This window comes from Acanthaster planci, linkage group LG05, assembly GCF_054643075.1.
Source record: "Acanthaster planci isolate LZ-2023a linkage group LG05, COTS_SCS, whole genome shotgun sequence".
In the NCBI taxonomy this organism is placed as follows: domain Eukaryota; kingdom Metazoa; phylum Echinodermata; class Asteroidea; order Valvatida; family Acanthasteridae; genus Acanthaster; species Acanthaster planci.
In genome coordinates, this window is record NC_141781.1 from 14419067 (window position 1) to 14434173 (window position 15107).

The 15107-nt window shown below is 42.9% G+C and overlaps 1 protein-coding gene across 9 annotated transcripts in view; it reads left to right on the plus strand.

Moving 5' to 3' along the window:
• LOC110977288 (amyloid-beta A4 precursor protein-binding family A member 1-like) overlaps positions 1-15107 on the plus strand; it is a 75634-nt gene that overhangs the window by 29030 nt on the left and 31497 nt on the right. The window contains exon 1 of one of the 9 annotated variants that reach the window (XM_087136987.1): positions 1317-4091. The exons of 6 other annotated variants lie outside the window; for them this stretch is intronic. In XM_087136987.1, the coding sequence (XP_086993113.1) occupies positions 4010-4091 (82 nt within the window). In that variant the 5' untranslated portion in view covers positions 1317-4009. Of the gene's footprint in view, positions 1-1316; positions 4092-10531; positions 10593-15107 lie in introns of those variants that run through there. 2 more of the 9 variants (XM_087136991.1, XM_087136990.1) reach the window with 2 other exon arrangements.

The following is a 15107-nucleotide window of genomic DNA, read 5'->3' on the forward strand; positions in this document are numbered from 1 at the left end:
CAGTTTGGGCTGGAGGAGCGTGAGTTTAAATTTAAATCTCGGTTACTTCATAATGACTAAGAATAGCTGTTAGATAATATGCGGTGTCGTGAGAGTAGGACTCACACACACCAGAAGCCAATTTCATACCAGAACAAAGTGCAAACATTCATTTAGCACAGAGTGATAACAAAAAGAGGTTACCAGTCAAAGCTTCATGCAAATCCCATTTCCAAATAGCTCATTGTAATTGAGCCCGGTACTTCTTCTCCAGATGCAGTAGGAATCAACCCCCAACAACCCGTGTTTGTCAGCACAGGAAGCTGTGTTCTCACCCTTGTAATCCTCCTCATCACCCTCATTTCATTGTCCTAATTTGTCTGTCACCACACCTCCCTAGCGTTCTCTCTCCCCGGTAATTTATGTCTCGTCATGCCCCAGAACCCTCCTCCCTAAAGGAGAAGACTCTCCTCGCTGCCACGTTATACCTCCGCTCCAGCGAATGCCCTATTGATTGTTTCCAGGTCATATCACAAACTTCTCTGAGAGGTTTTGCAATCTCCGAACCCGTCCCCCCATACCACGAGCAATCTGCTCCACAGTTAGAGCTTTCTGCATCTGCAGTGGTTCGATGCATGATTCTTGCCATATCATTGCATAATTTTTTTTCTTCCCGCCTTTTCTTTTCTTGTTTTTGGGCAGCAATAGGAGTCTTTATCTCTCTTCCTGCTGATTCATCCCATAGGCATAATCACACAGTGTGCGGCCGAGTGTTAATTTCCCTTGTGATACCCTGTGAAGAAGGTGCGAGATCTATCGTCTTGTCTCCCGTGCACGGCATGCGGGCATGTGCCATGCAGGGCCAGCAGGGGGGGCCGGGGCCCCACGTTGCCGGGCTGAACCAACATACCGTGGCACGCAGGACTTGGTCTCTTCCTCATTATTAAAGTTATGTCGGGCTGTCCGGGCTGATCACCCACGCGCAGATGAACTGATGGCACACTGATACAAGAAGTCCACAACAGGATGGGACGTTTTTTTCCTCTCCAGCCCGGCACTGATGCTGTAAACTGTGTGCTTTAATAGGGGAAATTTGCTTCGAGGAAAATAGTTTCTACCTTGTGGCCTCAGCAGGAGATATTAATTTAACCGCAACTACCTGCTGCATGGTCTGTGTTCGAAAAGAGAAAAAAACAAGTGTTTCTGCAGCACCTGTATGAGTGAAAACATTCTCCATTGAAGTTAATTTTAATTGGCTTTTTGAGAGTGCCCTGCTGCAAGCCCCACTCCTGGATTGTCGGCCGTTGAGAGCTTGAAACAACAAAGAGAAGTAGTTGCCAATATCACACTGGCAGCCAGCAGGCCCTGATCGGCCCAATATGCAGCATGATTGATTTCTTTCATTAGTTCAACACATCAGTATCTGCTCAGAGCACTGTAGAAGTTGCACGTTGTGTATATAAAAAAACAAAGATGGCTAAAGCCAGGTTTCCATTGTGAGCAGAAGATTGACGATGCAACATGTTGGTAGATGCTTCAATTTCTCAATTCTCTGATTCCATCATTAGGATGTTAAAGCAACCATAGAACCCGTGCAGGGAAGAAAGTGATCTTAATTTAGGATTCTATCCAGTGTTGTGCATGCGTCTGCTATGAAAGTGGCTGCACGCTAAATGGTCTTTGTACCACACAAAGGCATCATAACTTGACCGTTAGTGTCATTGAGCTGGGTGAGCGTATTCCAGAGCAGCTGGAAGTTGTTTGCTCATTCGACGTTGAAGGCCTGGACTTTGTTTGATCACAACTGCTTCGCCGTTGTTGGGAGTGTATACAAATTCTGTCAGGCAGCTGTGATACTGCCCAGGAACCCGCAGAGACTTCATCTCTTTTTTTTTCTTCTTTAAATGTCAGCGCGGAAACTGGTGCATCTTATACTCAGAGAGAAGGAAATAGGAGCTAGATAGCAGCAGTCCCCGTTAATTGATTCCAAACTAGCTGTGGGCTCAGATTCATACAAAACTCAGGTTGCAATATCACTTGGGCTCAAGACTTCTTAGCTCGGGATCATTTGTTCTAAACAACTCCTCAGTTGCTGGATTCGGGCCGTAATGGAAGCCAGAGACATTGATGTGAGGAAAATTGTCTTCAGTCAAACTAAAGCCAGCTCCTTGGAGATAAATGTACTTGCATGAAAGTTGGCCAGTTATTCTAACGTTCCATGATTCGTCAGGAGATTGTGTAGTACTCTTAGGTGCTGTCGCATTGGAATGTTATTGCTAGAGTTTTGCTTCATAAAAACAACCAGGATGAACATCAAAACTTGTTATTCACAAAGCAGTGTGATGCTCACTGTGGCTGTTTAGAAACCTCCTCAGTGGCAAACTATTTGAGGCTGGACTTGTGCGTGGGATGAAGGACTCCATACAATCACATCCAGCCTTAGCCGTACTGATAAACTATTCCAGCTCATTGTTTTAGTAGTAGAAAAATACTGATGTTCAGATTCATTGTGAGCAGTGTTCCAAGACAAGAAGTAAGACCGGAATTCAGTTACACTGACTACTGGATCAGAGTGGGCAAGAAAACTAACTGATATTCCTTTATACTTGTCAAACATTACCAGAATTTCTTGGACGGTTGGCAGTGACCTTTACGGAAATTACGCATGTCTATACCTGAGGAGAATGCAGTTGGAATAAGATTCCTCTCTTGCCTGCCAACAGCAAGGTTCACAGTTCAGTTGCTGTCGCCTCTTGGATGAGAAACTTGTGTTGCTAATGCTCAACCTCTGCTGGACCACGAATCAACCAACTTGAGTTCAGTGATGAACAATCATCACTTTTTGGGGAGGAAGGTTGCACTGGCTACACAACGATTACAACTGAAAATCGAAAATGGAAGCCGTTGAAAAACAGTTGATAAATTGAAGCTGTGCTGCATAAGTCTGCCTTCATCTTGTACACTGAGGGGTTCTTGAAAAGACACTGTCACTGTTTATTCACCAATCGATGCCAAGAGCTTGGCAGCTGTACTGTAAACAGTGCAGGGTGCATGGCCCTCTTAATGTGACAAGGTGTTTACAAATGAGTCTGTATCATTGCAGGATTACTGACCCAAAGCTGCCAAGCTTTGCACTTCACTACATGCCTCCAGTCAAGATAATGCTGCCGATCCTGGCAAGCCCTTAAAAAGTAAAGATCAACATGTGCAACTGTTGTGACAGCTTGATGACTGTGCCCACATGAGAAGATATACTGGCATGTGTACTGGCTTGGAGCTTGGAGATAGTTGGTGCTCATTGTCTGCCCTTGATCTTTCATTACAGGGGTCAGGTCTCCACTCAGGTAGCTAGTTGTTATCACACAAATGCACATTGTGTGGTAAGCAGAGGTCCCCATTACTGAAACAGGAAGACCTGCTTCAAATGATACGATGTGTACAGAGTAAACTTGGCCAGCCATGCAACATATGTACGCATAAACGGCTGTACATGTAGCTGTTACCAAAGATATAGCTGGCTATAGGAGACACGTGCATGCGTGCAGTCAGCTGGGCCCTTAATCAGTGTGAATCAACGAGCTCTAGGGGATTTCACGGCCAGGGACTTTATCTCCAGAGACCGGTCCCAATGGATGATTCTGCATTTGCCCTTCCTGTTGTGCTACAGCATTCGTTTTATTGTGGTTGTCATCATGTTGTTGGCTTGCTGAAACACTCCATTCCCCTTCTTTCATATTTTTTGTCACAAATTGAAAACGCGAGTGGGATTGGCCACACCACTTAGGAATAAGCACCGGCCCACTGCGAGCACGCAACTTGCACACTGTGCATGCATTCATGGCACTGTGGAATGCTTAATGGATTGTCAATCACCATTGTGAACCAACCTGAGGGGATTTGTGTCGGTTGAACGAAGTACTGAATCTGGTGGTTGAATCCCAGACACTTGGCCTCCCTCCCCCCAACCACCACAAGCCTGGCCAGTCCGGGCAAGGGGTGCCGTGTGTGGGGAAGTCAAGTGTCGCACAGCATGGCAGTCGTTGCATCCAAGGCTCTCAGGACGGAGGATAATTTTTTGCTGCGTTATCGCTGCAGGAAACGACCAGGAGGCTGTAAGTCAGACACATGCACATTTGTCACTTCCTGTCAGTTAGTTTGGCTTTTTCTTCCGCATTCTTGACGCTCAGCATTTGATATAGTGTCAAGTTGAAGGAATAATTTTTTTAAATAGACAGACTGCTTTCCATGTATGGTGCAATTTAGCCCAGGATGTAAACATTCAAATCTAACCCATTTTTGTAATGGCCAGGAACCGAGGAAAATGAATTTATCTTTATGTAATTAATTTCTTTGTTGTTGGTAAAAAAACTGAACATTTCCTTCAGTTAACACTGCTTTTGCTTTGCCTCATACGCTAATGCATCCAGTACAAGACCATTCAAATTTTTTGTAATTCGTAAAATTTGAAAGAACTATGAAACCTATCAATACAAGGAAGGTAGTTTGATCTAATAATTTAAACAAGGCTTGCACTTCAGTTTTAGCCAAAATACGTGTATGTGCAGAGTTGAACTGACTGGACGTAATGTGCCAGTTCGCATGTTCATAGTCTTTTGGAGGACTGGAGAAATGGAGGCTGCATACTGGAGCCTTGCTTAAAATCAACAAAAATACAAACGCCCCAACAGCCCAACTAGAACTGCATCCATTACAGGACTTGTTAAATCCAGGCAAATGCTACATGTACATGTACAGTGTGGACCTGTACATCTGATTACACCAGTGTATAAACTTGTTGGCATTCCTGTCAACTTGGGGTGAGATTTTTATATACATTTTTGTTTAATGGCCAAAGAACATGCAGTAAGAAGCTTGCACAGTGTTTTTTCTAGCTGACCCAGTCTCAATTTTCCGCTCTGTGAATATGCAGAACATACACACCTCGGGCATCTGTTGGCCCACGCATCGTTAGTGTTACATTTTTACACTCACATGCTTACACATACCGTTCTTGCCCTATTCCATGCAAACACATGTAGGCATGAAATAACACAGGTTTTAATTTATGTACATTTGAATGCCTGGGACATGCGGGGACACGGCGTGTATTCAAACACCCTCCTTTGGTGCGCACAAGACTGCATATGCATATTCTTGCCATCCAGCGCCAGTATGTTTTGGGGGGTTTTTTTTGTCATTTCTTTTCTCTATTTTTTCTTCTTTTAGTTTTTTTTTTTGTATTTAAATAGTCACCAGTCAATCCATTGGCCACCACTTGACCTTCTGTAGACGGAGGAGATAATGTTTAAGGACGTGACTAGAGTGGAGATGAGGCATAATGTTACCGGCCTAGGCGGCGGAATATCCAGCCCATGTAAATGGCAATTTATTCCTCCCAAAACTTTGTTTTTGTCTCCCGGCGCGACGTTATCAATCATTCACAGGCCAATTTTCCGTCAATTATTAACGGAGAAGCTGAAACCGATGGGCCATGTGCATTTCTTTAGACAACGTTTGCCTTTGAATCTCAGTAATTTTTGTTTTTAATTTTTAAAATTATAAGTTTGGAGAATTTGTGTGGCAGATCTGCATGTTACATTTGAAAAGGTGTGTGTGCTTATTGGGTCGTGTACCAAGGTTCCTTTTCCACCATTTTTTCAGAGTTGACATCGGTGCTTGATGTCGTTAAACTCACATTCTAAGTTATATTCACTTACATGTACATGTGCCTTCATCATTGAAGGAAGCGTCTATTGGAGTGCAGTACTCTACATGTGTGTCAGTCCTTGAGTGCAGTTTCCCTGCTCACACTCAACCAAATTAGAGCATACGTGAAAAAAGATACTGACTGCAACGTGAGGCCAAGAAAGTTTACAGCTGGCTTCCATAATGGAGCAAAGGTGCATCCAGTGTCCCCCAAAAAATCTCCCTGAGATTGCATCTTCGATTATATCACCCAGAATGAAAAAAGAGGACAAAAATCAGAGTCCGAAAAGCAAAAATAGAACTTAGTTGTCTTCACCTTGGCCTACAATTTTGACTTGGAATTGGGAAAAAATCCGGGTTTTTTTTATTTCCCCTTGAACATCCAATGTCCTGAACATACAGTACATATTGACCCAGTTACCATAGGTAGAAAGGCACTCCCCATATACATGTACATTGTGTGAGTCCATATTATTAAATTATGATGACTTTGGTGGTGGGAGAATGTTTTTAATATCGAGTACGTGACGCAGGAACAGCAAATCGCACGAGCAAGCCCAGACCTTCGGGTATGGAAGTCAAGGCTCAGATTTCATCTGCTCCAACCTTGATGTGTCCCCGATGCCTAGGTTTTCAGTTTCGCTGTGTTCTGGGGCACATTTCCGTGCATTCATGTTGTGCAAAGCGCTGATGTCTTTTGTTCTGCATCATGCCTGTGTATTCTGTTGTACCAAAATCTAATTACGTCAGAATGTGTCTGAGGAGATATGTGTCTAACCTTGGTTTTGACAGTTCCGTGTTTTGAACAAAGAGAAGGAAAATACTCGAGAATGGTTCCCACAATCCTGACAATGTGAAGGGCGATTGTTTAAATTTGGGGTGAAAATTTCAACTCTTTGCACATCTGTGCACAGACCACATAGGAATAGAATGGTATCTTCCCATAATGCATGTGCACCATAAAAATTACAGATTTAAAGACCTGATATTTCATGTAGAAAACATTCAGAAAATTAATTTTTTTCATGGCAGCCATTTCAGGCATTATATTCATTTGATCTTCAAAGTACCTGATGTGAACGTTATAAAGGCGAATCATTAGCAAAAGTAAGATGCCCATTGGATCATGACAGGGTTAGAAACTTATACAACAAAGTCCTATCTTGAAAAAACAAGAGTGAAAGAACATTGTTGACAGTTCTTGCTGTCTTCAGAGATGCACTCAGAGTGAAATTATTTCTTGGAAGTCATAATTTCCAAATAACCTCATGAAACAACTCGGAAGGACTTGCTGTCAAGTGCATACGTGTTGTTGTAACAGCTGCACCAATTGTGACATGTAAATTATACGGCTGTTTGCGGATTGTCCGTCCTTTCTAACAGGCTGTTTCCCCCAACGTCATCGCCAATTGGAAACTCGCATTTCTCATCACACAGAGCAGTCTCACAAGTATTTCTGGATTCATCCCAATTCCCCCTGCCATCCCACCAATCTTCATTTTCATATTTCTGCCGTGGAACAATCCTACTGATGTACCAAGATGACAGGATGTTTATTGCCTGCATTGGGATCAGGTTTCTCCATTATCTGGCCCGTTATTACCCCCCCTAAAATATCCCTTCTTGGTGTGTTTAGCTTGACTGTTGTCACCCTGTAGACTTGGTGCAGAGTATCAACATTCTCCCCCTGCATTTTCTCGCTGTGCCTCGCTGTTGCAATTTGGATGGGAAAGTTCTGCTTTCACGAGATCATCTGTATAGATCAACACGCGCATTTTCTAGCAACCAAAAGTCCGATTTTACGACACTTTCCACGCCGCGTAGCTCCACTTGCTCCACATTTTGTTGCGTGTTTAAGTTGAACAGCAAGTTCATAAAACATTTTACGGAGGTTAGACAGTGTAAATCTGCCACCTACATGTACAAAACAAATTGTGGCATAGATTGTGCTGTCATTTAATGGGATGAAGGTTGACAAATCCAATACATTTATTTCAAATAGATGCTGAGTTTATTGCATCATTTGACCATCTGGTGTAATCAAATGTGCAGATTCCTCAAGACTGTATTCATCTTGCTCAATAATTGGAGTGTTACTGATATTGTCATTTTTGGTGGCACTTGTCTCTTTTTCTATCCACACCCATGCAAGTGTTCACAGTTTTTACCTTTAGGGTTGATAAACATCACTGTGTGCTTTTGGGGGGAATGGGGGATTTTGTGCACCAAGATTCTGTCAATTTGTGTCGTTCAACTGCTGGCCAAAGCAGTCAAATTACTCCCGCTCCAGGTCCGATCAAAGGGCTTGTTTTTGCAGAAAGTACAGCGGAGCCTGGCCCCTGTGAATGCACACTAGCACCTGCCAGCTAGTCCAGCTTCGGCAAAAGTGTTTTTTAGAACATGCTAATCTTCTAATCTGTATGTTGGCCAAATGAAGGAAGAGGTTCAGGGGTCGGTGGTGGGGGGACGGGGGGAGGAGTCAACGGAGGGGACAGGGAGAAGAATCAAGGAAGGGGAGGGCATAGGGGCTGAGAGATGAAGAATAGAGGTTGGATGGAATATATGACCACAGATTGGAGTTTGGGGGGCTCCACAATGATACCAGAAGGACTGTTTAAAAAAATGTCAATGGTGCTACATTTTGAATATTTCTGGTACATCTTATTCAAAAGGATTTCACACAGCAAATTGAGAATTTTTTCCATTTATCCTCATTGAATTTCCATGCACACACCCCTTAGCAATCCGATATGAAAACGTCACTTCTGTCGCTGTCTTCTCAGTGAACAGGTTAATAGGGAGAACTACATGTATTTATTGGGATAATTTTTATGTTGGACAACAATGTACAGTTTCTACATTACATTTACCGTGTGCCTCTTTCACCCTTGATAAAAATGCAAGCACTCCTGAAAATGTGACTTGAATTGTTGTCTTATGTCTTGCTCAGGAAAAATAATACAAGTGTCATGGCAACTACTCATTGGCCAATAAGCAGGCATAGTTGCTTCCCAAGAAGCTTATCACCAGCCTGAATGTGGGGTGATGTTCAGTGTTTCTGACAAGCTCTTGCCCTATATTTTTTCCCCTGCCGCTAAATTGGTTTGGCTGGCAATATTTTATATGAATATTAACCTGCCATCCTAAGGATGAATACCCCCCCTACTTGATCAGTCACAGGGACGTGTTAATAGTGTGCATAGCAGGTGCATGGATGCAGACTGTGGTCTCTTCAAGTGTTACTTCAAAGTTGTATTGATTGTCATTGCTGTATGCATCTTTCCATGAATAGGACAGTACCAAATGTTGGCCAATGAGAGGGTGTTTGAGTCTTGTTTCAGAAGGATTTGAAAGCTTCTGTCAAGACCATTTTAAGGATAAAGTCATCTGGGTCTTGATTTATCAGCTGTGAGCACTGCAAATTTCCCGTTTGATGAGACAAGGTTTCCTTAAATCAGGTGATCACCTGAAATGTTCTTGTCCATTCAGTCGAAAACCAAAAGTGACCTATGCTAAAAACAACTGAGGGTCCTTGTCTAGGATCTGGTTCAGCGAAACGATGAGATCACAATGGTTAAGAAGGCAAATACATCGTTAAGTTCTGTGGGACCGAAGTTTCTCAATTTCTGAATGGTGCAGTCTGTTGTACTGTAAGTTGCCAGCAATGGTTGGAATCGGTGATGCTGTTACATCTCTTACCCTCCACTGAAGCCTGGCCCAGCCAGGGCATTTGTAGCCTCTGACTGACAGACCACTTGATTTCTCTCGCAGTACATCTCTCTCTAGATGGAAGAGGATCGGCCAATGACGTCTCAGTAGCCATGGTGACCCACTGCTTGAGTTTGCAGCTCTCGACCGTCCCCACTTCTCTAGCAATCGGTCACTCTTTCTTCTAATTTTTGGCAAGACATTCTCTCTGCCCTGCTCCAGTTTTAGTTTCTTCTACAGTTTCATGGCCTCATAAATATTCATTTATGGATGATACAGAATGTAATGTATTTGTAAAGTTGGAGGTCTCACTTTTGGTTTTAACTTGTTCTGATTTTAAATTTTTGAAATGTTTGTCAGAGGCAGTCATATCTACACGTATGGGTCTTTGTAATTTGGATGTCATTTTCCCAGCAGCTGCCTCAATGCCATCCGACTTTTTTCATGAATAGCTCACATAAAAATCATGTCTAGCCCAAATAGTTTGGCCAGTTAAGCGCCACCCGGAGAGATTCCCATTATTAAAAGAAGGAAAAAAGGAGGTTTTTCTGCTCCCGATCTGAAATCGCTTCTTGATCCCAACATAGTGGTGACACTACAAGAAATCCCTGCACTATTTCTGTTTGGCTCACCTCCTATAGCTAATGCTTTTGACAGCTTCAGGGTAGGAATCAAAATATCAGCCCTCCTCTTCCTCTTTATAAACGTGGGACTTCTTTTCTTCAATCCACTATATTTCCCCCCTTCAAAAAATCACCTTTTGTGTTTCTGCCATGTCTGTGCCCACATCTTTCTTTTATTGGGGCTTGGGCCTGCCAAAATTGGGGTTTAGGGAAAAAGCAATCGAAGGTGGCTCAAGGAAGGTATTATTCGCCTTAGTGTCGGCAGGCAAATCACGTCCACTCCCCCCCGCAGCCCACAGGCCATTTGGGGCATCAGGTTGTGTGCGTACGGTTCACAAAACCTGTGCACAGTTTAGATTGCTTCCTTTTTTTTCTCCTCCCCGTCTTTTTCACCGTTCCTCATCTTGGTATTACATTCCAGCCGAAGCGGCAGAATTTCGCATGCGAATTGCATTCAGTGAGTGCACGCCGTTGCGGTTTTTGTATTTTTTTTTGGTACCTTGTGAGTGCTGGCATTAGATTGCACAACAATGCTTAGTGTGCGCATCCGGCGCGATTACTTCCCCTTCTATTCATGTAAGTACAACATTAGCTTTTTATCTTATAGGAGTTTATTCCTTGTGAGGCTTGCCCTGGCCAAATTTGGCTCATTTCTGTGGACTACATGTACATGTAGCTCACCAAAGCCACATTCAGGCCCAGAAGATGGAAGCGGGGAGCCCAACGCTTCACCTGTATACACGTCGTACATGTATATTCCATCAGCTGTCGCTGTGTCCCAAGGCTGCCCTGCATTATCATGTGACAAGAACGCCGCACTCCAGCACACCAAGCATGGAATCTGTTTACGCCATCATGGCCCATGCTGCACCCGCCTCAGGTTTACTTGCTTCATCGCTGGGGGTTATTTTTTAGGGGCCCGGTTTGCAGTGGCCGGGATGAGTGGGCAGGTTACAACAGAAGTCCCAGAATTCTATGTTATTTTTTGCGGTTATAATCCATTTATTTGCAATTTACCGTGAGTCACCCGCTCCTGTGCTTTGACTGAATACCTAATCCATAGTGTGTTTGCATTTAGTCTTGTCAGTAGAGGAAACATCCTCAATTAGGAATTATCATTTGTGTCATCTTGGTTTTCATAAAATCTGTAGATCTGCTCCTTGGTTCTCAATTTGTTTGCACACATTTTCCTCAGGATGTAACCATCCCATAGGGAAGTCTTGGTTTGTACATAGAGTGACAAGACTTACGTGGTGTTTTTACTGGAGTTTTGACGAGTTTAATTTTGTGGATTAAAGAAGTCGTGGAAGTGTCATTTTATTTTCCTGGGAAACTGTTTTGAATTAGTCTTTGGCATTTGGGCCTTTTACCCTACAAACGTCATGTTTTTGTTCTTTTAATGGTAACAGTTTTGCAAGCAACCTCAAGATTGTTGAGTCTGCCTGTTTTGTTATTTTGAAGTATGGCACTGAAAGGCAACACTTAGTTGCACTGTACACGTACATGTGCAGATTAATATTGTTGTTTTAAATGTGCATTCATTTCTGTTGTGAATACATGTAGATGTGGGAAGGAGACAGTTTTTTGTGTTGGTAAAGTCAGAACTGGGGGTGGGGGGGTTGTCACCGTAACAATTTGGTCTCTGTAATATCTGTATTTCAACATGTAAGTCTCCCATAACCTAATAACAAGTACACATACTGTATGTGTGTGCTGTGTTGGTGTAAAACTGACAGAGGAATCTCAGGTGAGGTAAGTTTTTTCGTAACTTCCAACCAGCTTCTGATGAAATCTTGAATGAATTTAATTACCCCTAAGTCCTAAACCCAGCTTGGAGAGCTACATGTAGTTCTGGGTATCTCAGGAGTGCTCAGCATTTGTATCCTCCAAACAGGATGTTTAATGTAAGCTTATATGACAAAGAGGTAAGAACACTCTGGAATTGAAGTAGAAAGAATGTAAACCAAAAGAAGTGGCTGAACATATTTACTACTTAATGTCAAGGGTCAATAATGTTGGTGATGGAATTTTTGTGAGAGGGAACCACTGTCAACTCTGACTTCATTGAGGTGTTGGGTAGTCATGTGTTCAAAGGTACCAGAAGGTTACTACTCACAAGAGATAACAGGAATGACAAAAGACCCTCTTCCAAGACAGTCATGTTAATAAAAGTCGCCCAAGCTGAGAAGGGGCCCCTGCCTGACACCCCCTGCCCACCCCCACTCTGAACCATGCTCCGGCCCTTAACCATGCTCCGCCCACCACTTGCTGTTCCTCTTTTTTGCATCCCACATATTGCCTGTCTCATGTTCTCTTCCCACATGTCGGCTTCGACTGAATCACATCTCACTTTCATTTCAGTGGACTTTTTGCATCATGCGCACATTTCCTCCAAAGAGTAACTAACTGCATGTACTGTACATGCACCTCCAGATTGTCTGTCTTGTCAGTTACGCTGTTGGGCAGTGATAATTAGCCTTCGTGTCGTGTCTGCCATTTCTGTGATGTCTGTCAAGACATAGTGTTATTACATCTGTAATATACTTGTGTTTCCTCCCAAATATGACTTCAAGACTATGACTAACTCAAGAAATCCTCACCACTGTTATGTAGTCACTGCAAATGCCATCAATGCGACGTGGATTTTTTTTCCTCATCCGTAGCCTTTCATTTATTTCTACTCTCAATCAATCATCCACCTGCAAATCGAAAATGATACAGGTGCAATGCAGGAAATGGCCGCATTTCAGTTTGTCTTTATTTTGAAAGGATATTCTGAGAAGAACACTCTCTTGTGATGGCATTGTTCAGTGACAGCTTGACACAGTGCCTGTGTCCCTATCGACTTGATTAGGTGCGGGTAATTTGTGTTTGTGCTGTCGTTACGCGCTCAAATCGCAAGGGGGGTGGGGGGGACTGAGATGGGCGTGACTTGGCATCCTGATGTCCAATTACCCTTGGCATCCATTGTACATCCTCTGCCTCCCACAGGATGGGTCTGAGGGGCTCAAGTTACTCCATCAAAGGATGGTGCATAATGTGTGGGATGTAAGGAGACAGTTGATGTGCTCCCCCCCTGCATCTTGATCTCTGATACTGGTGCAAATCTTCTGTTCAAATAGAGCATGATTCTTGGCTGTCTTGTACACACACACTGCTTATCTTGCTTAATTTCAGCAAATGTGGAGAATGGTGGGGCTTTACATCGCTTGACCCCCCCCAAAAAAAAAACCCAAGTACATGTATTTTGCTGTTTCGTCTTCTCTCGGTCCAATAAGGACTGTGTAGTTCATACTTGTTATTTTGTTTGGTCATTTTTGTTTGTTTGTTTTTTTTTTCCACTTCTAACTTAGTTCAAATTCAGTAAGCACTGTGTTGGTAATACTTTCCAAGAGTCAGTAATAACTTTGATTTTCAATTTAATCACCAGATTCATGTTTTTGCAACATGGGACATTATTCAGTAAAATGCTTTGAAAAGTACTCGTTTTGTAACTTCATGGGGAGGAGGGGAGTGTCTGCATGTTTGATGCACCTGAACCAACCAAAATTGTTCTAAAGATGTCATGGTTTGCTGCAGTTGGGAAAAAAGTACAAAGAATTATTATTTTCACTGATTTAGTTGGTTTTTATATTAAAGATGCAATTTGGGATGGTATCCACGAACAAATCTTTACCTCCAGAATAAAAAAGAATTCCTCAAAACAGCTTCCACTTGTCTTTTTATCTCCACTTGAGGGAGCAGAATCTTTAAGTCACGCATCAAGCCTCATCCATAAAATGCATGAAGAGGATCAAAGAAGACATTGATAAATCAATGGATCGCTGCATCTCCAAAGCCATTCAAGTTGCAGGGGGGTGCTGCAAAGCTCTGGCATTCGCTCGTACTGCCACTCTGGAAAGCCGTGGTTGTACATGCCTGTGTGGGTGCATGTACAATGTACCCTTTACCTCGTTTATAATTGTTCGAGTGACAGTGATGCATAGGCCCTTCTTTACAGGGGGAAAATTAGCACATTCAGAATTCAGAACTGCATTTTAGTACTGCTTGGTTTTTGTATGCGCAGAACTCGTTCCCTGCATCTTGTACAGTTTTTACAACTCAAAACTAAATTACTGTAGCAAAAGTAAAATGACAAGGTGTGTTTTTTTATGTTTGCCAGTTGACGTGAAAGAAGCCAGCAGGTTAAAGCGAAGTTGTCAGATATGTGTGGACTTCAGCAAGATGAAAACAATTAAAGTTTCATGCCGCTTGTCACCAATAAGTTATCACATGAAAAAAGACCAGTTTGGTCGTCAGACCCTCAGCCAGTTGATCATAAATTCTTCAGCATGTACATGTAGGTTGTAGGTGACGTGTACTCGCAAAACACTTTTTAACCATTCTGGGAGGGGGAGATCAGGGATTAAAAATTGAAAAGTTAGGCAGGCAGCCATAGAAATTAGGAGAAACTTGTCGGGGGGGGGGGAGAATGTCATTCTGTGCAGCTGTTGCCTTTTTTGTGTAGGTGGCTGTGATTGGTCAAGCCAGAACACCTGAAGCAGGGGGTTTTCTGCCTAGCGTGCAGAGAATGTACTTACGGTAGTCTTCGGGGGTTGTCATTGATTCTGTATTGTGAGAGCCTTGACAACAACAGCGGAATGGAATAAAGATTGGAAAGCTGAGGGGACGGGGGGAAATCAATGCGCAAGGAGATTGCGCCATGCAGGGGCAAGCGAAAGGATGTTGCATACTTGTAGGTTGGAGCTTACCAGCTGATGCAGGTGTGTAAAATACAAACCAGCAACAAGGCCTCGTCAGTACAGAAAAATTCTGAATTTGATAATAAATCAAAGCTTGTGCTAGCACCACAGTTCATTTTATTGCCGCCCCAAACCTCTCCAATGTCTAGCATTTTAGACCTTAAAAACACTGTAGACCCCAGTGCCCCATATTTATGACTGTCCAAATAGTGTACCGTTGAATTAGGGCTGAATCAATTGAAATCATGCAGTACTTAAAAATTTCCTTTTAATTGAACTCTGACGTATTCAGTCACACTAGTAGGATCTGAAAGTTGACACAACATGGCAATCACAAAACTGCATATTA